Here is a 26974-nt window from a genome sequence, read left to right as displayed (position 1 = left end):
ATGAGCAGCACAGAAGGAAAAGGGGGTGCACTAGCGACCCCCCCTTTGGGCACAGATAAGCTCATTTGCATAAAAATAAAATTGGGATTTTCTCAAAAAAAAAGGTTTCAGGGTAAAAAAATATAAACATAATGGGGGTCATTTACTAAGGGCCCGATTCAAGTTTTCCCGACGTGTTACCCGAATATTTCTGATTTGCGCCGATTTTCCCTGAATTGCCCCGGGTTTTTGGCGCACGCGATCGGATTGTGGCGCATCGGCACTGGCTTGCATGCGACGGAAATCGGGGGGCGTGGCCGAACGATAACCGGACGGATTCGGAAAAAACGCGGCATTTTAAAAAAAAAAAGTGTCGCGGGACACGCGCTTACCTTCACCAGGAATAGGATGGTGCATTCTGGCGGACCTCGGGGAACTTCAGTGCAGCAGCGACATCTGGTGGACGGCGGAGGAACTACCTTAGTGAATCCTGGCCGGACCCGAATCCACCGCAGAGAACGCGCCGCTGGATCGCGAATGGACCGGGTAAGTAAATCTGCCCCATTGTTTCACTTGAGCATGGGTATAGGTGAAATCTATAGCTTTAAACTATATTGGCCTCCTGTGGATGCAGATACAGTTACAGGGGTTGGACATGTCTGTTAGACATGTCTCTGCATGTACATGTACCCGTGCCTTGTCTTTTTTTCCCGCTTCCCAGTACACAGCATGAATTATTAAATTCCGTCACTATGAAGTGCTAGATGTCTATTTACTACCTGTCCAGGATAATCTCCTGCATCGCTGTGTGAAGTCCCCCCCCCCCACTACGCACAGATATTGGGACACATTTACTAAGAACAGTGCAGTGTGTACTATGTGCAGTGTCTACTATGTGCAGGGTGTACTATGTGCAAGGTGTACTATGTGCAGGGTGTGTACTATGTGCAGTGTGTACTATGTGCAGGGTGTACTATGTGCAGGGTGTACTATGTGCAAGGTGTACTATGTGCAGTGTGTGATATGTGCAGTGTGTGCTATATGTAGTGTGTGCTATGTGTAGTGTGTACTATGTGCAGTGTGTACTATGTGTAGTGTGTACTATGTGCAGTGTGTACTATGTGCATTGTGTACTATGTGCAGTATGTACTATGTGCAGTGTGTACTATGTGCAGTGTGTACTATGTGCAGTGTGTACTATGTGCAGTGTGTACTATATGCAGTGTGTACTATGTGCAGGGTGTGTACTATGTGCAGTGTGTACTATGTGCAGTGTATACTATGTGCAGTGTGTACTATGTGCAGTGTGTACTATGTGCAGTGTATACTATGTGCAGTGTGTACTATGTGCAGGGTGTACTATGTGCAGTGTCCTGTGTACTATGTGCGGTGTGTACTATGTGCAGTGTGTACTATGTGCAGGGTGTACTATGTGCAGTGTCCTGTGTACTATGTGCAGTGTGTACTATGTGCAGTGTGTACTATGTGCAGGTTGTACTATGTGCAGTGTGTACTATGTGCAGTGTGTACTATGTGCAGTGTGTACTATGTGCATGTGTAGTGTCCTGTGTAGTGTGTACTATGTGCAGTGTGTACTATGTGCAGTGTCCTGTGTAATATGTGCGGTGTGTACTATGTGCAGTGTCCTGTGTACTATGTGCGGTGTGTACTATGTGCAGTGTGTACTATGTGCAGTGTGTACTATGTGCATGTGTAGTGTCCTGTGTAGTGTGTACTATGTGCAGTGTGTACTATGTGCAGTGTCCTGTGTAATATGTGCGGTGTGTACTATGTGCAGTGTCCTGTGTACTATGTGCGGTGTGTACTACGTGCAGTGTCCTGTGTACTATGTGCGGTGTGTACTTTGTGCAGTGTCCTGTGTACTATGTGCGGTGTGTACTATGTGCAGTGTCCTGTGTACTATGTGCAGGGTGTGTACTATGTGCAGGGTGTGTACTATGTGCAGTGTCCTGTGTACTATGTGCAGGGTGTGTACTATGTGCAGGGTGTACTATGTGCAAGGTGTACTATGTGCAAGGTGTACTATGTGCAGTGTGTGATATGTGCAGTGTGTGCTATATGTAGTGTGTACTATGTGCAGTGTGTACTATGTGTAGTGTGTACTATGTGCAGTGTGTACTATGTGCGGTGTGTACAATGTGCAGTGTCCTGTGTACTATGTGTAGTGTGTACTATGTGCAGTGTGTACTATGTGCAGTGTGTACTAAGTGCAGTGTGTACTATGTGCTGTGTGTACAATGTGCAGTGTCCTGTGTACTATGTGCAGTGTGTGTACTATGTGCAGTGTGTACTATGTGCAGTGTGTACTATGTGCATGTGTAGTGTCCTGTGTAGTGTGTACTATGTGCAGTGTGTACTATGTGCAGTGTCCTGTGTAATATGTGCGGTGTGTACTATGTGCAGTGTCCTGTGTACTATGTGCGGTGTGTACTATATGCAGTGTCCTGTGTACTATGTGCGGTGTGTACTTTGTGCAGTGTCCTGTGTACTATGTGCGGTGTGTACTATGTGCAGTGTCCTGTGTACTATGTGCAGGGTGTGTACTATGTGCAGGGTGTGTACTATGTGCAGTGTCCTGTGTACTATGTGCAGGGTGTGTACTATGTGCAGGGTGTACTATGTGCAAGGTGTACTATGTGCAAAGTGTACTATGTGCAGTGTGTGATATGTGCAGTGTGTGCTATATGTAGTGTGTACTATGTGCAGTGTGTACTATGTGTAGTGTGTACTATGTGCAGTGTGTACTATGTGCAGGGTGTGTACTATGTGCATTGTGTACTATGTGCAGTATGTACTATGTGTGGTGTGTACTATGTGCAGTGTGTACTATGTGCAGGGTGTGTACTATGTGCAGTGTGTACTATGTGCAGTGTGTACTATGTGCAGTGTCTACTATGTGCAGGGTGTACTATGTGCAAGGTGTACTATGTGCAGGGTGTGTACTATGTGCAGTGTGTACTATGTGCAGGGTGTACTATGTGCAGGGTGTACTATGTGCAGGGTGTACTATGTGCAGGGTGTACTATGTGCAAGGTGTACTATGTGCAGTGTCTACTATGTGCAGGGTGTACTATGTGCAAGGTGTACTATGTGCAGGGTGTGTACTATGTGCAGTGTGTACTATGTGTAGTGTGTACTATGTGCAGTGTGTACTATGTGCAGGGTGTGTACTATGTGCATTGTGTACTATGTGCAGTATGTACTATGTGCAGTGTGTACTATGTGCAGTGTCCTGTGTACTATGTGTAGTGTGTACTATGTGCAGTGTGTACTATATGCAGTGTGTACTATGTGCAGTGTATACTATGTGCAGGGTGTGTACTATGTGCAGTGTGTACTATGTGCAGTGTATACTATGTGCAGTGTGTACTATGTGCAGTGTGTACTATGTGCAGTGTATACTATGTGCAGTGTGTACTATGTGCAGGGTGTACTATGTGCAGTGTCCTGTGTACTATGTGCGGTGTGTACTATGTGCAGTGTGTACTATGTGCAGTGTGTACTATGTGCAGTGTCCTGTGTACTATGTGCAGTGTGTACTATGTGCAGTGTGTGTACTATGTGCAGTGTGTACTATGTGCAGGGTGTACTATGTGCAGTGTGTACTATGTGTCCTGTGTACTATGTGCGGTGTGTACTATGTGCAGTGTGTACTATGTGCAGTGTGTGTACTATGTGCAGTGTGTACTATGTGCAGTGTGTACTATGTGCATGTGCAGTGTCCTGTGTAATATGTGCAGTGTGTACTATGTGCAGTGTCCTGTGTAATATGTGCGGTGTGTACTATGTGCAGTGTCCTGTGTACTATGTGCGGTGTGTACTATGTGCAGTGTCCTGTGTACTATTTGCGGTGTGTACTTTTTGCAGTGTCCTGTGTACTATGTGCGGTGTGTACTATGTGCAGTGTCCTGTGTACTATGTGCAGGGTGTGTACTATGTGCAGGGTGTGTACTATGTGCAGGGTGTGTACTATGTGCAGGGTGTGTACTATGTGCAGTGTCCTGTGTACTAAGTGCAGGGTGTGTAAAATGTGCAGGGTGTACTATGTGCAAGGTGTACTATGTGCAGTGTGTGATATGTGCAGTGTGTGCTATATGTAGTGTGTACTATGTGCAGTGTGTACTAAGTGCAGTGTGTACTATGTGCGGTGTGTACAATTTGCAGTGTCCTGTGTACTATGTGCAGTGTGTGTACTATGTGCAGTGTGTACTATGTGCAGTGTGTACTATGTGCATGTGTAGTGTCCTGTGTAGTGTGTACTATGTGCAGTGTGTACTATGTGCAGTGTCCTGTGTAATATGTGCGGTGTGTACTATGTGCAGTGTCCTGTGTACTATGTGCGGTGTGTACTATGTGCAGTGTCCTGTGTACTATGTGCGGTGTGTACTTTGTGCAGTGTCCTGTGTACTATGTGCGGTGTGTACTATGTGCAATGTCCTGTGTACTATGTGCAGGGTGTGTACTATGTGCAGGGTGTGTACTATGTGCAGTGTCCTGTGTACTATGTGCAGGGTGTGTACTATGTGCAGGGTGTACTATGTGCAAGGTGTACTATGTGCAAGGTGTACTATGTGCAAAGTGTACTATGTGCAGTGTGTGATATGTGCAGTGTGTGCTATATGTAGTGTGTACTATGTGCAGTGTGTACTATGTGTAGTGTGTACTATGTGCAGTGTTAACTATGTGCAGTGTGCACTATGTGCAGGGTGTGTACTATGTGCATTGTGTACTATGTGCAGTATGTACTATGTGTGGTGTGTACTATGTGCAGTGTGTACTATGTGCAGGGTGTGTACTATGTGCAGTGTGTACTATGTGCAGTGTGTACTATGTGCAGGGTGTACTATGTGCAGGGTGTACTATGTGCAGTGTCCTGTGTACTATGTGCGGTGTGTACTATGTGCATTGTGTACTATGTGCAGTGTGTACTATGTGCAGTGTGTACTATGTGCAGTGTGTACTATGTATAGTGTGTGTTCTATGTGCAGTGTGTATTATGTGCAGCGTGTACTATGTGCAGTGTGTACTATGTGCAGTGTGTACTATGTGTCCTGTGTACTATGTGCAGTGTGTACTATGTGCAGTGTGTACTATGCGCAGGGTGTACTATGTGCAGTGTTTACTATGTACAGTGTGTGTACTATGTGCAGTGTGTGTACTATGTGCAGTGTGTACTATGTGCATGTGCAGTGTCCTGTGTACTATGTGCAGTGTCCTGTGTAATATGTGTGGTGTGTACTATGTGCAGTGTCCTGTGTAATATGTGCGGTGTGTACTATGTGCAGTGTCCTGTGTACTATGTGCGGTGTGTACTATGTGCAGTGTCCTGTGTACTATGGGCAGTGTCCTGTGTACTATGTGCGGTGTGTACTATGTGCAGTGTCCTGTGTACTATGTGCGGTTTGTACTATGTGCAGTGTCCTGTGTACTATGTGCAGTGTGTACTGTGTGCAGTGTGTACTATGTGCAGTGTCCTGTGTATTATGTGCAGTGTCCTGTGTACTATGTGCAGTGCCCTGTGTACTATGTGCAGTGTGTACTATGTGCAGTGTCCTGTGTACTGTGTGCAGTGTGTACTATGTGCAGTGTCCTGTGTACTATGTGCAGTGTGTACTGTGTGCAGTGTATACTATGTGCAGTGTGTCATATGTGCAGTGTGTACTATGTGCAGTGTGTACTATGTGCAGTGTCCTGTGTACTATGTGCAGTGTCCTGTGTACTATGTGCAGTGTGTACTGTGTGCAGTGTATACTATGTGCAGTGTGTACTATGTGTATTGTGTCCTATGTGCAGTGTGTACTCTGTGCAGTGTCCTGTGTACTATGTGCAGTGTCCTGTGTACTGTGTGCAGTGTGTACTATGTGCAGTGTCCTGTGTACTATATGCAGGCTCCTGTGTACTATGTGCAGTGTGTACTATGTGCAGGGGGTGTAATATGTGCAGGGTGTACTATGTGCAGGGGGTGTACTATGTGCAGTGTGTACTGTGTGCAGTGTATACTATGTGCATGGTGTCCTATGTGCAGTGTCCTGTGTACTATGTGCAGTGTGTACTATGTGTCCTGTGTACTATGTGCAGTGTGTACTATGTGCAGTGTGTACTATGTGCAGGGTGTACTATGTGCAGTGTTTACTATGTACAGTGTGTCCTATGTGCAGTGTGTGTACTATGTGCAGTGTGTGTACTATGTGCAGTGTGTACTATGTGCACGTGCAGTGTCCTGTGTAGTGTGTACTATGTGCAGTGTCCTGTGTAATATGTGCGGTGTGTACTATGTGCAGTGTCCTGTGTACTATGTGCGGTGTGTACTATGTGCAGTGTCCTGTGTACTATGTGCGGTGTGTACTATGTGCAGTGTCCTGTGTACTATGTGCAGTGTGTACTATGTGCAGTGTCCTGTGTACTATGTGCAGTGTGTACTGTGTGCAGTGTGTACTATGTGCAGTGTCCTGTGTATTATGTGCAGTGTCCTGTGTACTATGTGCAGTGCCCTGTGTACTATGTGCAGTGTGTACTATGTGCAGTGTCCTGTGTACTGTGTGCAGTGTGTACTATGTGCAGTGTCCTGTGTACTATGTGCAGTGTTCTGTGTACTATGTGCAGTGTGTACTGTGTGCAGTGTATACTATGTGCAGTGTGTCATATGTGCAGTGTGTACTAAGTGCAGTGTGTACTATGTGCAGTGTCCTGTGTACTATGTGCAGTGTCCTGTGTACTATGTGCAGTGTGTACTGTGTGCAGTGTATACAATGTGCAGTGTGTACTATGTGCATTGTGTCCTATGTGCAGTGTGTACTATGTGCAGTGTCCTGTGTACTATGTGCAGTGTGTACTGTGTGCAGTGTGTACTCTGTGCAGTGTCCTGTGTACTATGTGCAGTGTCCTGTGTACTATGTGCAGTGTGTACTGTGTGCAGTGTATACTATGTGCAGTGTGTACTATGTGCATTGTGTCCTATGTGCAGTGTGTACTATGTGCAGTGTCCTGTGTACTATGTGCAGTGTTTACTGTGTGCAGTGTGTACTCTGTGCAGTGTCCTGTGTACTATGTGCAGTGTCCTGTGTACTGTGTGCAGTGTGTACTATGTGCAGTGTCCTGTGTACTATATGCAGGCTCCTGTGTACTATGTGCAGTGTGTACTATGTGCAGGGGGTGTAATATGTGCAGGGTGTGTACTATGTGCAGGGGGTGTACTATGTGCAGTGTGTACTGTGTGCAGTGTATACTATGTGCAGTGTGTCCTATGTGCAGTGTCCTGTGTAGTGTGCAGGAGGCGCCAGATTCAGAATTTCTGGTGCATGTTCTTCATGAATCTGGCGCCCCCTGCCCACTGGGTAGCTACGAATAAGGTCCTCAACCTTTTAGAACCCATCTAGTGAGTCTGATCAACTCATAAGGAGGGAATGCAGTAAACCTCAGTTAATCAGCAGCTGTAGATTCTGCTTGAACAGGCAAGGGTTAAGTGGATGTGATTCTGTCTACCAATTGTATTCCACCATGTACACTGGAGTGTGATTGGAGAGTTAGCCACCACCTGACCAGGATAATAAAAACCCCTGGACAGGGAGGGGCAAGTCCTCTTACCAGGAACCTCTTACCAGAGAGGTCAGATCTTAGAGCACATGCTCTGACCACAGGCCTCCTAGGCCTCAGCTCTCACTATAGAGCACATCCTGTCACAGAGGAGAGAAACAGCATCTGTGCACCTTCAGCACTGACACTCAGCTAAACCCAGGACAAGAGCTGCAGCATCCACAACTGGACACAGCTCCATCCCAGTTTGTACCTGCTACCAGGCTGGTGAACTATTTCCTGAGGACCCTCTCCATGATCACTCCAGTAATCCGGAATCTGTACCGAGATAGATTTGGCCACTTGCCTGCAGTTGTTCTAATAAAGAACCATGAGTTATTTTGTACTACGTTGCCTCCGTGAATAAGGCTGTACCACCAAGGGCTCCCCATCCATCACCCAGGGATACATACCACAGACACTCAGGGGTTGCCCCAGGGAGAACCAGTGCATCAGCCTCTCCCTCCATATTTCTTGCACACACCACCTGCCGGAGAGCTGCCAGGACATCCCTCCGGTCCCCATACCAAGCACCGTGACATCAGAGCGCCCTAGGCCGCAACCAGCCGCTCCGGTATTCCGGGCCCCGGCTGCCTCCAGGCCCCAAGAAAAGGCTAGGCCCTGGTGGGGGATGTTGCACAACTTTGTATTCCGATGTTAAATACCATTAAAGAAACGTGTTCCCGATAAAAGGTCAGACCTCCGCATAGGAAGACGAAGCAGCAGCTACTGGGTGTGAGTAATAATCGGCACCACATGTGCTGACACATAAAGTCCAGGGGTCAGCGGGGGTCAGCGGAGGCATCAATGCGTCTATAGAAAAACTAAAGTTTATTTTTATTGTATAAAAACCACAAACCGCTGACTCACGGCTGCCCAGCGTATCCTGTCATCCCCTGCTGATTATATGGGCCCCATGGAATGTGTGATAACAATACCGTTTTCACAAATGTCTTAAGGGGGTTGTGTCAGGATTAACATTTAACCCCTATCCAATGGATCTTTGGGGGGTCTGATAGGCGAGACCCCCCCACCCCTACTCCACTGTGAGTTCACTGACTCACTCCGTATCAGCAGGATTGTAAAGTCGGACATCCTTGTATCGAATGCTATGGGATGTACAAATGTATTCTGGTAGCAGTTATTGTGTAACTGATCAGTGTTAGTGCAGGGAAGGTAGGTGCACCAGCTCCGCCTCCAGTGCACTGAGCTCATTTGCATAAAATGATAAATCTCTAGGAAACATGAGAGGTGTTCCCGGAAAGCTCATACTGCACCCTCCACGATGCTGGAGCTGCTGCTAGATTTTCTGCATTACTCTGCACTGCAGTGATCTCTACATCGTCTGCATTGCTGCATTGTTACTGCGGAGGAGCCAACATCATCCTGCTATAGCTGACACTACATGACATTATCTGCACTGCTGCATTAGTCCTCTTAAAGGAGTTTCAGAAAAAGCTGTGTTAAAAAATGGGAAATAAATAGACTTACCTCTCCGGAGAGCCACCCATGGCCCCAGCAGGGGCTCTCGCTCAATGGTCCCATCAGAAAGGAAGTGCTCAGGCCATGTCACAGGTGCACTGGGATGTTATTCCCTCCATCTATTGAATGTGAACACCAGGGGGAGCTATAACAAGAACATATCTGTAATATCTGCAGCGTTTATGCAACACCCCTGCAGATGCAAAGGGTTAGGTAGGTGTTTTGCGAAAGTGTCGCTCTCCATGTCAGAAGCTGTAACATGGGAAACTTAGTAATTGCAGCTATAGCCACTGCCTGGTAAGACAAGAGTTAAACATGCCAAAAGTTATTGTCCAATAAGAATCTATATACTATTGTAAAGCAAGCTGGAAGCTGATTGGAGAGTATATAAACCCCTGGTGGGTGGGAGCACAGGAGGAGAGTGAGAGACTCCATCTGGAGCACATGTCAGTGATGCACCAGCCACTATCCTAATACCAAGAACCAGAGGTGCCTCAGGCCCCTGCATCCAGGGCAAGTCAGGAGACTTAAGCCCCAGAGCAGAGGCCCCCCTTCTGGACTAACCTGAAGCTACTACCAGGCTGTGTGAAATCCTTCCTGTGGACCAGCTCTTCAATAACCTTCCAGCTCGCCGAATCTGCTGCTTCTGTTTGGCCGTTGCCTGCTGTTTAAAGTTGAATAAAGAACCGTGAGTTGATCTGCACAACATTGCCTCCTTCTGATCCCTGGATACGGCTGTTACCACCACGGGCTTCCCCCATCCATTACCCAGGGACTTATCTTATAGACACTCAGGGGTTGCCCCAGGGAGAACCAGTACCACAGCCTCTCCCTCCATATTTCTTGCACACACCTCCTGCTGGAGAGCTGCCAGGCTGTAGGACAGTCCTCCGGTCCCATACCAAGCACCGTGACACTAGCGTGCCTAGGCCGCAATCGCCAATCACTCCAGTATCCTGGGCCCCGGCTGCCTCCAGGCCCCAAGAAAAGGCTAGGCCCCGGTGGGGAATGTTGCATTTACAATTTCTGTAATAATGCATGTTGCATGTTGAATTATTAACCTTAAAATACCTTCCCCCTTTCGTGTTTATTTCCTTTCAGCATATGTGTGGCTATTACCTGATAATCATCTTTACTTTAAAGCGTCGCTATTAGTCCCATGATGCCTCAGCATCACATGACTATTTGGAGCTGTGGATGCTCTAGTCTAGGACTTTCCTCTTCTTCTATTACATTTGGACACTAGGTGGCGCCATTACATGAATCAGCACCCGCAGTGTGTTATATCTCCTCATTGACTACAAAGAAACTCTGTAATACATAAAGAATCTTCTGAGATATTTTAGCTCAAATCTTCCATGACTCAGTGATAGGGCAGAGGAAATGCTCTAAATACTGTGTATCACCTGACTTTCCACCCTGGACAATGGACGGTAAGCGGGAGATTTCCCTTTTCTTTTGTTTAATATATCACATAATACAATGGTCATTATGTAAATCGTTCCATTTATAGGACCTATGTTCTCCTTTCAGGGTTTTCAAAGACTTTGCATAAGTGTGACACATATTTATGGCCATTAGATTGTATTCTGCAGTGTTTAGCGGTTTTCCCCTCACTAACTCTCTTGTGTCATTACTGGTGTCTGGAGACTAGATGCTATGATGCCTCCCACACACAAAAGGGTCATATAGGACCTGTACTGATGGAAATGAAGCACTTGGGGTGAGATAGAAACTTCCAGTTATCTCCAGCATCCTCTGTCTGTGCCTGTGTGTCCCTCCTCTGTCACTTAGAAGCATTAGCAGGACCATATAGGACATTATAGAGAAGTACTGACCTGTACTGATGGGGATAAACCACTTGGGGTGAGATAGAAACTTACTGTTTCTCCAGCAGTCGCTGTCTGTGCCTGTGTCTTTCCACTCTCACAGAAGCAGCAGCAGGATCATACAGGATATTATAGAAAGGCACTGACTTGTACTGATGGGAATAAAGCACTAAAGGTGAGATAGAAACTTACTCTTTCTCCAGCAGTCGCTGTCTGCGCCTATGTCTTTCCACACTCTCACAGAAGCAGCAGCAGAACTACTGACCTGTACTGATGGGGATAAAGCACCAGGAGTGAAATAGAAACTAACGTCTGTCTCCAGCAGCCTCTGTGTGTGCCAAGTCTCTCCTCTGCCCCTCAGAAGCAGTAGCAGAAAATTGTAGGACATTATAGAGAATTACTGACCTGTAATGATAGAAATAAAGCACTTGGGGTGAGATAGAAGCTTCATATTATCTCCAGCAGTGTCTGTGTCTCTGTCCCTCTTCAATCACTTAATAGCAAAAGCAGCATCGTATAGGACATTATAGAGAAGTACTGACCTGTAATGATAGAAATAAAGCACTTGGGGTGAGATAGAAGCTTCATATTTGGGGTCATTTACTAAGGGCCCGATTCGTGTTTTCCCGACATGTAACCGAATATTTCCGATTTGCGCCGATTGTACCTGAATTGCCCTGGGATTTTGGCGCACGCGATCGGATTGTGGCGCATCGGCGCTGGCATCCACGCGACGGAAATCGGGGGGCGTGGCCGAACGAAAACCCGACGGATTCGGAAAAACCGCTGCATTTAAGAAAAAAAATGTGTTGTGAAAATTACACTTACCTTCACCAGGTATAGGCCGGTGAATTTCAGGGCATTCCAGCGCGCCTCCGGGGAACTTCAGCGCAGCAGCGCCACCTGGTGGACCATGGAGGAACTACCTTAGTGAATCCCAGCCGGACCCGAATCCACCACAGAGAACGCACCGCTGGATCGCGAACGGACCGGGTAAGTAAATCTGCCCCATTGTCTCCAGCAGTGTCTGTGTCTCTGTCCCTCTTTAATCACTTAGAAGCAAAAGCAGCATCATATAGGAAATTATAGAGAAGTACTGAACTGTACAGATGAAAATAAAGCACGTGGGGTGAGATAGAAAACTTACTTTTATCTCCAGCAGCTACTTTTTAATTTTTTTCCCCCCTCTACTCTACATAGACTTATATGTAATTGGAAACATCTGTAAATCTAGTCTGCTTTGCTCTAGTGCAGGTTTTACGGATTCAGCAGAGATTTTACTACAATCTTCTACAGACTTTACTACTTTGCCCAGTGGCTTAAAGAAAAAAGTATCATCACAGTATCATAGTTTATACGGTTGAAAAAAGACACTTGTCCATCAAGTTCACCCAAGGAAGGGAAGGGATTGGATGAGGAAGGTATTTAGGGGAAGCAATTCTATATAACGTATAATGACCCTTCTTGAAGCTCTCTGCTGTCCCTGCTGTGACCAGCGCCTGAGCTCGGCTATTCCACAGATTGACAGTTCTCATAGTAAAACAGCCCTGTCACCTCCGGTGATTACAGAGATGGATAGCAAGTGGGGAATAAGGAACAAAGAGCTCATAGGGTGATAATGTAACAGAAAGTATTTTGTATGTATATGAATACTGCTCACCTAGAGTGGTTGTGCATCACATAAGGCACATCTCTAGTAAAGGTGTTTTTGAAGGTTTTTTTTTCCTTTTATGAGTGCAGCCGTGATCTAGACGTCTCGAGTCTGGGTTGCTTGTCCAGCCAGAGTGTGGGTGATTAAACCTTGTTTTCTCTAAGCGGAGACAGTGCCCCCTTGTCTTTTGAGTTAATCTGGGTGGAGTGCAGAGTCTCCTGGCTTGTGATTGGCTCTGTTTCTGGCCGCCAAAAATCAAAACAGCGGGAGATGCCATTTTCTCGAGCTGGCGAAATACTTGTCCGAGCAACGAGCAGTTTCGAGTACGCTAATGCTCGAACGAGCATCAAGCTCAGACGAGTATGTTCGCTCATCTCTAATCTAGACCCTTCTTGAAGCTCTCTGCTGTCCCTGCTGTGACCAGCGCCTGAGCTCGGCTATTCCACAGATTGATAGTTCTCATAGTAAAAAAGCCCTGTCGCCTCCGGTGATTAAACCTTGTTTTCTCCAAACGGAGACAGTGCCCCCTCGTCTTTAGATTTGATTTGATTTAATCTGAAACAACTTACCACCATATTGTTTGTATGGACCATTCATATATTTCTATAAATTAATCATGTCCCCTCGTAGTCGTCTCTTTTCCAGACTAAATAAATGTAATTCCTTGAATCTTTCCTCATAATTAAGACCCTCTGTACCCCTTATCATTTTTGTGGCTCTTCATTGTCCCCTCTCCACCTCCGGGTTTTCCTTTTTATGGACCGGAGCCCAGAACTGGACAGCATATTCCAGGTGAGCGGAACCAATGCCTTGTACAGTGTAATATTACATCCCTATCCCCAGAGTCCACATTACTTTTGAGTATTTTTCTCTCTGTTACAAGAGCCATAATAAGACATTGCCTATGGGAACCAGACAGGGTCACCCTGCACCCTGCACTCAGTGCACTGATAATATGGAGGGGCTGTAAATAACTACCTTACTTCCTGTTCTCATGGTCAAAGTCTAAACATAAATTTGGCCTTTAAAATTCTTCAGATCTCATCTAATTGTGGGAAAAAGCCGGAAAACAAATGGTGCATGGAGGTAACACATCCCACGCTCCAGGGTAGGGAAAAAAATGACATGCAATTAATTATCTTCCTCTGTTATGGCCAGGGCTGGCCGGCTGCGGGCCCCTATATCACCTGCTCACTTCAGTATAAGCCAAGTGCACTTATACTCCAGTATATACGGTATATAATGTTTAGTGTGTTTGCATATATTTAAAAAAAGAATCTTTGTTTTGTCATATTATTATCATTCCCTTTACTTTTTCATACTGGGGCTCACAATCTAATCAATCTACCAGTATGTTTTGGAGTGTGGGAGGAAACCAGAGGACCCAGAGGGAACCATTGCAAACACAGGGAGAACATACAAACTCTTTGCAGATGTTGACCTGGATGGGACTTGAACCCAGGTCCCCGGCGCTGCAAGACTGTAATGCTAACCACTGAGCCACCCTACATGCTCATATAGTGGCACTTCTATGCCCAAAGGTGTGTAAGACACTTCCTGTATTCTGGGAGCTATAACCTTGGATCCCTGGCACCTAGAATTTCCATTTGTTTTTTCTCTGAAAGACAATAATCTAAAATTGTGTTTTATAAATCCCTCCCGATTGTCACTTCAGCAGTTTTATATCTCTGGTTCCCTGGCATTTAGAAACAGTCCTAGATTCTTATTAAAAAGGAGATTCTAGGTGCCAGACATCCAAAGTTATAGTACTCTAAAGTGTGGCCCTCTCCAGCAGAACGCAGGAAAAAGCTAGAGGGAGGTGCCCAGAGAACGTCCCACATATAAATAAATATTGATATTGTCACTGCTGGATAATAAATGGACTGTGAGTTGGATATCACATGTCTCCCACACTGGTGCCTTATGCCAGGAGAGAGTTACCATGACAACCACTTAACTCCGGGACTGTTGTTGCCCCATGCTCTGACTCACACATATACACAAACATATATGTACACACATACATACACACATACATACACACCACACACACATATACACATACATACACATGTACACACATACATACACACACACATATACATACATATACATACATACACATACATGTACATACATATATACACACACATACATACACACTCACATATACATACATACACATACATGTACATACATACATATACACATACACCCACATACATACACACAAACATATACATACGTACACATACATGTACATACATATATACACACACATACATACACACTCACATATACATACATACACATACATGTACATACATACATATACACATACACCCACATACATACACACACACATATACATACGTACACATACATGTACATACATACATACACATACATACATACACACACACATATACATACATACACACACATATACATACATACATAAATACATACACACATACATACATACACACACATATACATACATACATACACACACACATACACACATACATACATACATACACATACATATACATACATACATAAATACATACACACATATACACACACACATATACATACATACACACACAAATACATACATACATACATACATACACACACACATACACACATACACATACATATACATACATACATAAATACATACACACATACATACACACACATATACATACGCACATATACATACACACACATATACATACATAAATACATACACACATACATACACACACATATACATACACATACACTCAGCTTTATATATTAGATGTACGTTTTCATGTCATTTTAAAAAATAATAATAATTTGCGTTTGTCACAAAGTTGCAACTGTTAAACAAGACAAATGCACTCGCCAGGTTGTCTGCTTTCAAAAAATCTACAGGTTTTAGGGGTGCCTTTACTTTATAATGTGTTTATATTCTGCAGGTTGTAGTTGTCTTAACATTTCTAGCAGAAAAGTAGATTTTTGGCCGTGTCCGTTTTAGTGCTATTATGATCATTTATTCATGTGAACATATGACCATGAGGTATCTATGAACTCCGCACATGTTCATCTATTACATTTGGGAGACATAAAGCGAATTATTTTCTCTTTTGAAGCCCGTTTTTCGCCTTCAAGGTAAAATTTTATGCATTTTTAAAAAAAAAAATCAAATTGTACAGTTTGAATCAAAATCGCTTGAAGGTGCAGATGTCTACAAACTCCCTCGTGCAATTTTGAAAACAAAGCAGGCGTCCGCTTTCAGACAACATTTGTTTGGGTTTAGTAATAATTCTTTGTGCTCTTTTATATCAGTTTTATCTGTTCATGTAAAAAGTGCACGTGGCCGCATCCCCCTGTGCTATTGTAACAGACCCTCAGCTCTTCAGCACTATGCTATAAGTTACAGCTGTCTGTAGAGCCGGCAGAGCAGTGTGAGCTGTGATTGGTCAGTTCTGTGGATGACGTCTCTATAGACCTTCCCTCCTCACTACATTCAGAGACTGATGGGGACAGGACGAGGACATGTCTGCGCTGCTCCGTGTGTCCCTCCTGCTACAAGTCGTCTCCTGTCAGGGTGAGTGACCTCCTCATGGCAAGGAATATCCTGCATTAACCCTCTGCTGCATGTACTGTATTGTGAGCGTCGGAGCTGTATGTAGCAGAGCTGAGTGTGTCACTGATCACCTATCTCCAGCTCCCGCCTTACAATATCAGGGATACAACATGCACATGGCTCAGGACACAAAGGAGGGGGGGGGGGGGGGGGTCAGGTGCACCCAAGCCCCCGCCATCTGCCCCACAATACAAATAACAGAACAATAGTATAGGATGCATGGAGGATGTGACTGGATACATTGTAGGTTGTTATACATTTTTGTTACAATTTTGTAAACGATTCCAGAGTTTTAGCAGATGTAGGAAAAATATTTGGAATTTCTGGCGTACGAGCCCTGAAATAATCGCAATCCCTGAAGAACACAAACAGGAATTATGATTATTTCCCCCCTTAATCCACCTCCAAGGGGTGAAGGAGACCGGGGAGGGGTGTCCCCATCCTGTGTCCAACTATAGCCTGCACCCCATCAGGTTAAAACATGAAAATCATATATACCGCATATACTGAACATTCAGGCTTTTGCATATACAGGCGGTCCCCTACTTAAGGACACCTGACTTACAGACGACCCCCTAGTTACAGACAGACCCCTCTGCCCACTGTGACCTCTGGTGACCTCTCTGGATGTTACTATAGTCCCAGGCTGCAATGATCAGCTGTAAAGTGTCTGTAATGAAGCTTTATTCATAATCCTTGGTCCCATTACAGCAAAATAATTTGGAAAACCCAATTGTCACTGGGGCACAAACATTTTTTGTCTGGAGCTACAGTTATAAAATATACAGTTTCGACTTGCATACAAATTCAACTTAAGGACAAACCTCCGGAACCTATCATGTACGTAACCCGGGGACTGTCTAAATCAGACATTCTAACACCAATCGCAGACCTTAACCCTTCGAACCCTTAAATAAAAAGCATACGGCGCATGGGCTTGGATCGTCGCTGTGCCGCCATATTGGCTTAGATTGTCGCTCCTCGTGACGTCTTAGTGAAGCGGTTACCATGACAGCCTTGGGTCATCTAAGTGATTTGCGCATTGTAATAGATGATGTGGAAAATCTCCATATACTGCCTCATTGTAGTATATGGTAGGATCAATCAGACAACCTAGGGTTAAAGTACCCTAGGGGGGTCTGATATATGGTAAAAAAAAAATAAATGTAAAAAATAATTAAAAAAAAACAATAAAAAAACCCCGAAAAATTCAAATCACCCCCCCTTTCCCTAGCACTACTATAATCAGTAACAAGTATCGCCGTATCCCAAAATGTCCGATCTATCAAAATACAATAATGATTAATACCAGTGTTTAAATTTGTAACGGAAAATAGCGCCCAAAGTTAAAAAATAAGACTTTTTCACCATTTTGCAACATATAAAAAGTGATCAAAAGGTCGCACAGTCCTCAAAATGGTAGCATTGAAAACGTCATCAAAAGTCACAAAAAATGACACCCCCCCCACAGCTCCGTGCACCAAAGTATGAAAAAGTTATTAGCGCCAGAAGATGGCAAAATTTAAAAGAAAAAAAAAAATTTACAGGAGGTTTTAATTTTTGTAAATGTATGAAAACATTATAAAACCTATACAAATGTGTTATCCACGTAATTGTACCGACCCAAAGAATAAAGTAGACCTGTTATTTGGGGCGCTCAGTGAAATCCGTAAATTCCAAGCCCACAAGAAAACGATGCAAATGCGACTTTTTTAACCATTTTTCGCTGCATTTGGAATTTTTTCCCGCTTCCCAGTACACGGCATGGAATATTCAATACTGTCAGTATGAAGTGCAATTTGTTACACAGAAAACAAGCCCCCATATAGATCCTTACATAAAGTTTTTTGAAAAATGGAAACGCAAAAACAAGGGCCAGGTCGTTAAGGGGTTAAGTAACGCGTGACAGAGAAGTCGGTGCATCAGGTCATCTGCGTCCATGTGATTAAATGGATCATCAAAACGAGTGGAGATTTGCAAATCATTAGATTTTCTGCTTAATGTCGGGTGTTGCTGGTGAAGGGTCGTTGGGTGCTGCCAGTGACTGGGTGATGGGTGACCCTGGTGATGACACGTGTACACACCCCATCCTCAGCATCTCCAGAGATGATAAAGGTCAGACACCCAACGTGAGGTTGTTCTGAGGAGATGACCCGTCTGCTCTCTCATCGTTAGCACAAAAAAAGTGACTGATCTCTTCTAGTCCTGCCTGACACTAATTGTATATAATATTATAGGGGTCCTGCCCCGGTTCTGGGGTCTTCTTCTAGGTTTCTTCTGCTCTCTCTATATACAGGACTGATGAGAGTAGAGGGTTTGAGCTTTGTCATAGCAGAGCCAGGGCTGACGGAGAGAGTCCCAGCCCCAGGATTAACCCCTTACTGACGCCCCCAGTAATATTCCGGTGCATGTCGTGTGCTGGTACATGGAGAGGGCTCACGGGCCGGTAAGCCAGCAAAAGTCTGACTTACCTGTAACACCGATTGTGGGTGTTATCCTGCCGATTGCCGGCTTCAAAAAGATGGTGGCGCATAGGCGCCGCCATCTTGCCGAAGATCGCCGCTCCCCGTGACGTCATCGGGGAGTGGCGATCCGTTACTATGACAGCCTCAGGTCTTCCGAAGACCCGAGGCTGTCTCTTTTTAACCCATTCATTACAAAATGCTAATTGCACATTGTAATGAATGAGGATGAAAATCCCCTGTAGTATGGCAGTATATGATAGGATCGATCAGACAACCTAGGGTTAAAGTACTCTAGGAGTTTGAAAAATAGTAAAAATAAGAATAAAAAAAAGTAAAAAAAATATTATAATAAAAAAACATAAAAATGTAAATTCCCCCTTTCCCTAGAACTGATATAAATATAAATAAACAGTAAAAATCATAAACACATTAGGTATTGCCGTGTCCGGAAATGTCCGATCTATCAAAATATAATAATGATTTTTCACCAAATTTAACCCCATAATGGAAAATAGCGCTCAAAGTCGAAAAATGGCACTTTTTTGCCATTTCGAAAAATATTGAAAAAATGAATAAAAAGTGATCAAACTGTTGTACAGTTCTAAAAATTGAAGCATTGAAAATATCATCAAAAGTCGGAAAAAATGACTCCACCCGCAGCTCCGTGCACCAAAGTATAAAAAAGTTATTAGCGCCAGAAGACGGCAAAATTAAAAAAAAAGATTTTTGTACAGGTTTTAATTTTTGTAAATGTATGAAAACATTAAAAAACCTATACAAATATATTATCCCCGTGATCGCACCGACCCAAAGAATAAAGTAGACATGTCATTTGGGGCGCACAGTGAAAGCCGTAAAATCCAAGCCCACAAGAAAACGGCGCAAATGCGTTTTTTCACCAATTTCACTGCATTTGGAATTTTTTTCCCGCTTCCTAGTACGCGGCATAGAATGTTCATTACCATCACTATGAAGTGCAATTTGTTACGCAGAAAACAAGCCCAAACACAGCTCTGTACATGGGAAAATAAAAAAGTTATAGATTTTTGAAGGTGGGGAGTGAAAAATGGAAATGAAAAAACAAAAAAGGGCCAGGTGGTTAAGGGGTTAAAGGGGAAACCATGACATCTGGCTGGTAATTAGCCATGTAACCTCTCGCCTCCAGGACTGTTGCTCTTAGTCCCTGGTGAGGACATTACACCACCGCCATGCGAGTCGCTCCCATCCGTGTGATTCCCTGCTGTAAGACGGATTTTCCACATATCTGTAACTGCTGGTGACTGTGTGATGGAGTATACAGGCGGTCCCCTACTTAAGAACACCTGACTTACATACGACCCCTAGTTACAAATGGACCTCTGGTAATTTGCTGTACTTTATCCTTAGGCTACAATAATCAGCTATAACAGATATCACAGGCGTCTGTAATGAAGCTTTAGTGTTAATCCTGGTTCTTATGACAACTCAACATTTTTAAAATCCAATTGTCACAGAGACCAAAAAGTTTTTGACTGGGGTTACAATAATAAAGTATACGGTTCCGACTTACATACAAACTCAACTTAAGAACAAACCTACAGACCCTACCTTGTATGTAACCCGGGGACTGCCTGTATACTGTATCACAGGAACCTAAACACATGGATGGTTAGAATGTTCTATATCCAGACACTATTTATGGGAGTATATACTCAGTACGGTATAATCGTGTCTGGCGCAGCGTCAGCCTGTAATCTTTATCATTCTGCTGATGACGTGTCGGTTGCCATTGGCTCCATGACGTGTGCGATAATCTGGCGGATGTAATCGCCCTGGACCTGGTCCTGCAGAGATCAAAGAGAAATCTAAGCCCTCGCAGGTTAGGAGCTGATAAGGGGCACAATACACAATACTTCCCATACGCCCTATAGAGGCACATGCAGGGCACAGGGTATAGCATGCGGCTGCATCATGTGTCCACTGTCACTCCTAACTACAGCTCTGTCCTGAATATATACAGTATAGAAATGGCACAGAACTAGTACTCCTACACTGGTACTACTCCCCCTATCCTGTATATAGGGGCACAGCACAGTACTACTACTCCTATCCTGTATATATGGGTACAGCACAGTACTACTACTCCTATCCTGTATATATGGGCACAGCACAGTACTACTACTCCTATCCTGTATATATGGGCACAACACAGTACTACTACTCCTATTCTGTATATATGGGCACAGCACAGTATATGCAACATCCCCCCACCGGGTCCTAGCCTTTTCTCGGGGCCTGGAGGCAGCCGGGGCCCGCAGTACCTGAGTGGCTGGCGGTTGCGGCCTAGGCACGCTAGTGTCACGGTGCTTGGTATGGGGAACCGGAGGGCTGTCCTACAGCCTGGCAGGTCTCCAGTAGGGTGGTGTTGGCAACAAATGATGAGGGAGAGGCTGATGTACCGGTTCTCCCTGGGGCAACCCTTTGGTGTCTAGAGTATGGGTCTCTGTGTGGTGGACAGGGTGCCGTGATGGTGACAGCCATAGTAGCAGGGACCAGACGGAGGCAGACGTTGAACAAAAACAACTTACAGTTCTTTATTGGAACCGACAGGAACAGTAGCAACAAGCCTTAACAAATGGTAGATTGCTGAGATGCAGTTGGAGAGGGAGCCACAGGATGCAGATCACCAGCCTGGATGCCGGGGCAGGCTGGGAGATAGCTGTGTCCTAGTAGGATGCTTCAGCTTGTCCTGGGTTACTTCAGATATCACCCTTAAAGGTAGGATGATATCCGTTTCCTCTCACAAACTCCTCAGAGCAGCTCAGGCAGTGAGCTGAGCTCCGGCTGCACTGGTCTCCTCTCTACTCTGATCTGGGAGTGAACTGTTCAGACTCCCTGGTCTGACTCCACTCTAGAACTTTCCTGACCAGGGGTTTTATTACTCCCACTGGTCAGGTGGTGGTTCCTCCTCCAATCGCATCCCAGCTTACAGATACAAGGTATAACACATGTGATTGGTCAACACAGATTACATCACATAAAGAATTAACTTCTGCCTTACCAGGCAGACTCTACCGCTGCGGTGCTCCCCTGTGTTATGTAGTGACATGCTGTGGGGTTGATCAGACCTTCACAGGCTGCAAGATACATGGTGGGACGTATTCGCAACAACCCCTCTGCCTTGCATCGGCAGGGGTGTTGCATATATATATGATAACAGCACAGTACTACTACTCCTATCCTGTATATATGGGCACAGCACAGTACTACTGCTCCTATCCTGTATATATGAGGACATCACAGTACTACTACTCCTATCCTGTATATATGGGCACAGCACAGTACTACTGCTCCTATCCTGTATATATATGGGCACAGCACAGTACTACTACTCCTATCCTGTATATATGGACACAGCACAGCACTACTACTCCTATCCTGTATATATGGGCACAGCACAGTATTACTACTCCTATCCTGTATATATGGGCACAGCACAGTACTACTACTCCTATCCTGTATATATGGACACAGCACAGTACTACTACTCCTATCCTGTATGTATAGGCACAGCACAGTACTACTACTCTTATCCTGTATATATGGACACAGCACAGTACTTCTACTCCTATCCTGTATATATGGACACAGCACAGCACTACTACTCTTATCCTGTATATATGGACACAGCACAGTACTACAACTCCTATCCTGTATATATGAGCACAGAACAGGACTACTACTCCTATCCTGTATATATGAGCACAGAACAGGACTACTACTCCTATCCTGTATATATGGGTACAGCACAGTACTACTACTCCTATCCTGTATACATGAGCACAGCATAGTACTACTACTCCTATCCTGTATATATGGACACAGCACAGTACTACTACTCCTATCCTGTATATATGGGCACAGCACAGTACTACTACTTCTATCCTGTATATATGGACACAGCACAGTACTACTACTCCTATCCTGTATATATGGACACAGTACTACTACTCCTATCCTATATATATGGGTGCAGCACAGTACTACTACTCCTATCCTGTATATATAGGCACAGTACTACTACTCCTATCCTATATATATGGGTACAGTACAGTACTACTACTCCTATCCTGTATATATGAGCACAGCACAGTACTACTACTCCTATCCTGTATATATGGACACAGCACAGTACTACAACTCCTATCCTGTATATATGAGCACAGAACAGGACTACTACTCCTATCCTGTATATATGAGCACAGAACAGGACTACTACTCCTATCCTGTATATATGGGTACAGCACAGTTCTACTACTCCTATCCTGTATACATGAGCACAGCATAGTACTACTACTCCTATCCTGTATATATGGACACAGCACAGTACTACTACTCCTATCCTGTATATATGGGCACAGCACAGTACTACTACTCCTATCCTGTATATATGGACATAGCACAGTACTACTACTCCTATCCTGTATATATGGACACAGCACAGTACTACTACTCCTATCCTGTATATATGGACACAGCACAGTACTACTACTCCTATCCTGTATATATGGACACAGTACTACTACTCCTATCCTATATATATAGGCACAGTACTACTACTCCTATCCTATATATATGGGTACTGCACAGTACTACTACTCCTATCCTGTATATATGGACACAGCACAGTACTACTACTCCTATCCTGTACATATGGGGATGGCACAGTACTACTACTCCTATCCTGTACATATGGGGATGGCACAGTACTACTACTCCTATCCTGTACATATGGGGATGGCACAGTACTACTACTCTTATATATGGGACATTTCCACTTCAGAATTTTTTAGATTAATTCTCTATTGTGTATTGTTACTATACACAGCCTAATTAACCCATTATTTACGGTACACGCCCCACACCCACCCTCTATTTACTGTACACAGCTCATGATTTAGGTGCCAATCATTCTATTATGTGAAGGCGCGTTCCTCCATGAAATTGAGAAATTCTTTTACACTTACTTTGGTTCTGCAAAATACTTACAAAAAATTATGGTGAGTTTCGTGTGAGCGCCTCCACCCAAACACACATCGCTGAACCCCTGGCAGTCAGTATGAAGGGGTAGTTATATAACCTCAGTATATACAGGAACCATTCATGTTTACAGGAAAGAATTCCAGCCATAAATGTATCCACTCACCCTGAGATCACCCCAGAAGCTTCTAGGAAGTTACCCGCTTCCACAATGAGTGGCCCCCTCAGACCTGGGAACAACTTTCCATGGAGGTGATGGCCCCTGGTCTGAAGGGGCCACTCATTTAACAAAATGGGGCTCATTTACTAAGGGTCCGAATCGCGCACTTTTTCCGATTTGCGCCAAATTCCCCCAGGATTTTGGCGCACACGATCGGATTGTGGCGCATCGGCACGGGTTTTCACGTGACAGAAATCGGGGGACGTGCCCGTCAGACAACCCGACGGATTCGGAAAAAATGCATAATTAAAAAATTTGTGTCGCGAGATCAGCACTTATATCCACCGGGACGGAGAAGGTGAACTCCGGCGGACCTCGGCGCAGCAGCGACACCTGGTGGATATCGGGCGCACGGACCTTAGTGAATCCCGGCAGACCCAAATCAGCATCGGAGAACGCGCCGCGGGATCACGACTGGACCGGGTAAGTAAATCTGCCCCAATATGTCCTGTGACCCTCCGGAATTTCTGCCTGGATACAACGTATAAAACTGGAAGCAGAATGCAGGAGCCGGAGAAGAAGAATTTGTCCTTTTTCCCCCCGTCCATAAAAAAATATCCAAAATTGCAGGAATGTGAGCGCTGAAAATGTCTAAAGCGCACACATCACAATTATCCTTTCAAGAGAAATTAGAATTAACGAGCAGTTTGCGTCTCCTTGGTTACAGACAACAAAGACACTTTGTGTAGTCTGACTCCTCCCACACACATCTGTTTCTCGTCTTTGCTTTACACTGAGTTAGTTAGAAGAGCAGGGAGGAGCCTGGGTAATACTTAGGGTTTGGGATGTGAGAGGGGCGACACGTTGACAGCCGTTTGTCAATTTCTGTGATGGGTGTAATACATATAATGATGGGAGTTGTACATGCTGACCTAAGCTCTTCTTGACACGTGTGTCTATCTTTCAGTGAGAGTGAATACAGAGGACTACGCCTGGTACAACTCAAGCAAGATCCTGAAATGTCAAGCTGATACCGGAGAGGAAATCAAACAAATCACCTGGGAGTGGCAAGGGGGCGGAGCCAAAATGACCTTTCTCACCTACAGGAATGACACTGGATCCATCCTTCAGAAGTCATACGAAAACAGAGTTAAATTCAAGGGTGACGGAAACAAAGACGGATCCATTGAGATACTCAACGTCGCCCTCGCCGATGAAGGCATCTTCAAATGTGTCTTCACCACCTACCCAACCGGAACCATCGAAGGGGAAATCCAGCTACACGTTTTAGGTGAGAAACCAGGCAGAATTAGAAATGTAAATTTTCTCGTTCTTCAGTTTTTCATCAGATACAACCAAAAGTCACCAGCCGGAAGCCTGAGGGTTCCCTTCTGATATTGATGGGGGTCATCAGTGGTGAAGCCTCAGCCTTTGTCCATCGTTGAGCCTCTGTATCTTCATGTACAAGTATCTTATTTTACATCTATAACATTGAGACCTTATATTGAGTTAAAATCCCAAAATTTGGTCTTGTGACCATAGTCATTGGTCATAGTTACCTCTGGTGACTGTAGGTCCAGCCTGGAATAGATGAGGTGACTCCGAAGTGTCTAGAACATGGACCACGCTGGACAGTCAGAGTCCGCGGGAGAGGTGGAGTTATACTGAACTTAGTCGCTACAGAGTGAGCAGGGGGTTCTTAGGGTGGTGATCTCCTCTTACAAACTTCTGTGTCCTTGTGACTTGTCCTATGAAGAGCTGGATTATTATATAGGTGGTTTGGGCAGTAGCCATGGGGCACAAGCCCTCTAGGGGCCCATGGCCAAACAAATGATCAACCAAATTTTAAACTGAGAAGGACCACCCATGAAATCCTTATACATTCTGCTCTCATTACACATGTGCACAAGAGCCATTTCAGGACCTTTAAAGGTCCTGAAATCGCAGATGGAAAGCAGGCACAAGGGACACATCCTCCATTCCCCAAGAAGCTGATTCTAGCACCAGATGTAGGAAGTGATTCCAGACTTGTGGGGGCTATAATATCCCTACAGCCCAGAGCCCCCCCTGACAATTGTACGGGAACCGTCTCCTTCTGTGTCCTTGTGACTCGTCCTAAAGCAACGCTCTGCCGGACACAGTGTTCTACTGGAGGAACAGAGCATTACATTGTCACCATTATAATCAATAGTCCGAGCAATGCCAGGACCTGCTGGATTTTTATCGATTCTTCTGAACACTGAGAGAATAAAAAAAAATGTTTCTTGGATTTTGTGGTCAAAATTATGACATTACTTATCCTGTACTGATCCTGAGTTACATCCTGTATTATACTCCAGAGCTGCACTCACTATTCTGCTGCTGGAGCAGTCACTGTGTACATACATGACATTACTTATCCTGTACTGATCCTGAGTTACATCCTGTATTATACCCCAGAGCTGCACTCACTATTCTGCTGCTGGTGCAGTCACTGTGTACATACATGACATTACTTATCCTGTACTGATCCTGAGTTACATCCTGTATTATACCCCAGAGCTGCACTCACTATTCTGCTGCTGGTGCAGTCACTGTGTACATACATGACATTACTTATCCTGTACTGATCCTGAGTTACATCCTGTATTATACACCAGAGCTGCACTTATTATTCTGCTGGTGCAGCCACTGTGTACATACATGACATTACTTATCCGTACTGATCCTGAGTTACATCCTGTATTATACCCCAGAGCTGCACTCACTATTCTGCTGCTAGTGCAGTCACTGGGTACATACATGACATTACTTATCCTGTACTGATCCTGAGTTACATCCTGTATTAAACCCCAGAGCTGCACTCACTATTCTGCTGCTGGTGCAGTCACTGTGTACATACATGACATTACTTATCCTGTACTGATCCTGAGTTACATCCTGTATTATACTCCAGAGCTGCACTCACTATTCTGCTGCTGGTGCAGTCACTGTGTACATACATGACATTACTTATCCTGTACTGATCCTGAGTTACATCCTGTATTATACTCCAGAGCTGCACTCACTATTCTGCTGCTGGTGCAGTCACTGTGTACATACATGACATTACTTATCCTGTACTGATCCTGAGTTACATCCTGTATTATACTCCAGAGCTGCACTCACTATTCT

The 26974-nt window shown here is 44.6% G+C and overlaps 1 protein-coding gene across 8 annotated transcripts in view; it reads left to right on the top strand.

Annotated features, from left to right (window-relative positions):
* Positions 1 to 16013: 16013 nt before the first annotated feature.
* Positions 16014 to 26974, top strand: part of LOC140119638 (OX-2 membrane glycoprotein-like) — a 50640-nt gene continuing 39679 nt past the window's right edge. For all 8 annotated transcript variants that reach the window (XR_011853409.1, XM_072138869.1, XM_072138873.1 and 5 more), the window contains exons 1-2: positions 16014 to 16138; positions 24789 to 25112. Coding sequence is in view for 7 of the 8 variants with exons in the window: in XM_072138869.1 (XP_071994970.1) it covers positions 16087 to 16138; positions 24789 to 25112 (376 nt within the window). In the remaining variant the exon portion in view is untranslated. The remainder of the gene's footprint in view (positions 16139 to 24788; positions 25113 to 26974) is intronic.

This window comes from Engystomops pustulosus, chromosome 2 (assembly GCF_040894005.1).
Source record: "Engystomops pustulosus chromosome 2, aEngPut4.maternal, whole genome shotgun sequence".
NCBI lineage: Eukaryota > Metazoa > Chordata > Amphibia > Anura > Leptodactylidae > Engystomops > Engystomops pustulosus.
The sequence above is the reverse complement of the archived record's forward strand: the minus strand, read 5'-3'. Positions and strand labels throughout refer to the sequence as shown.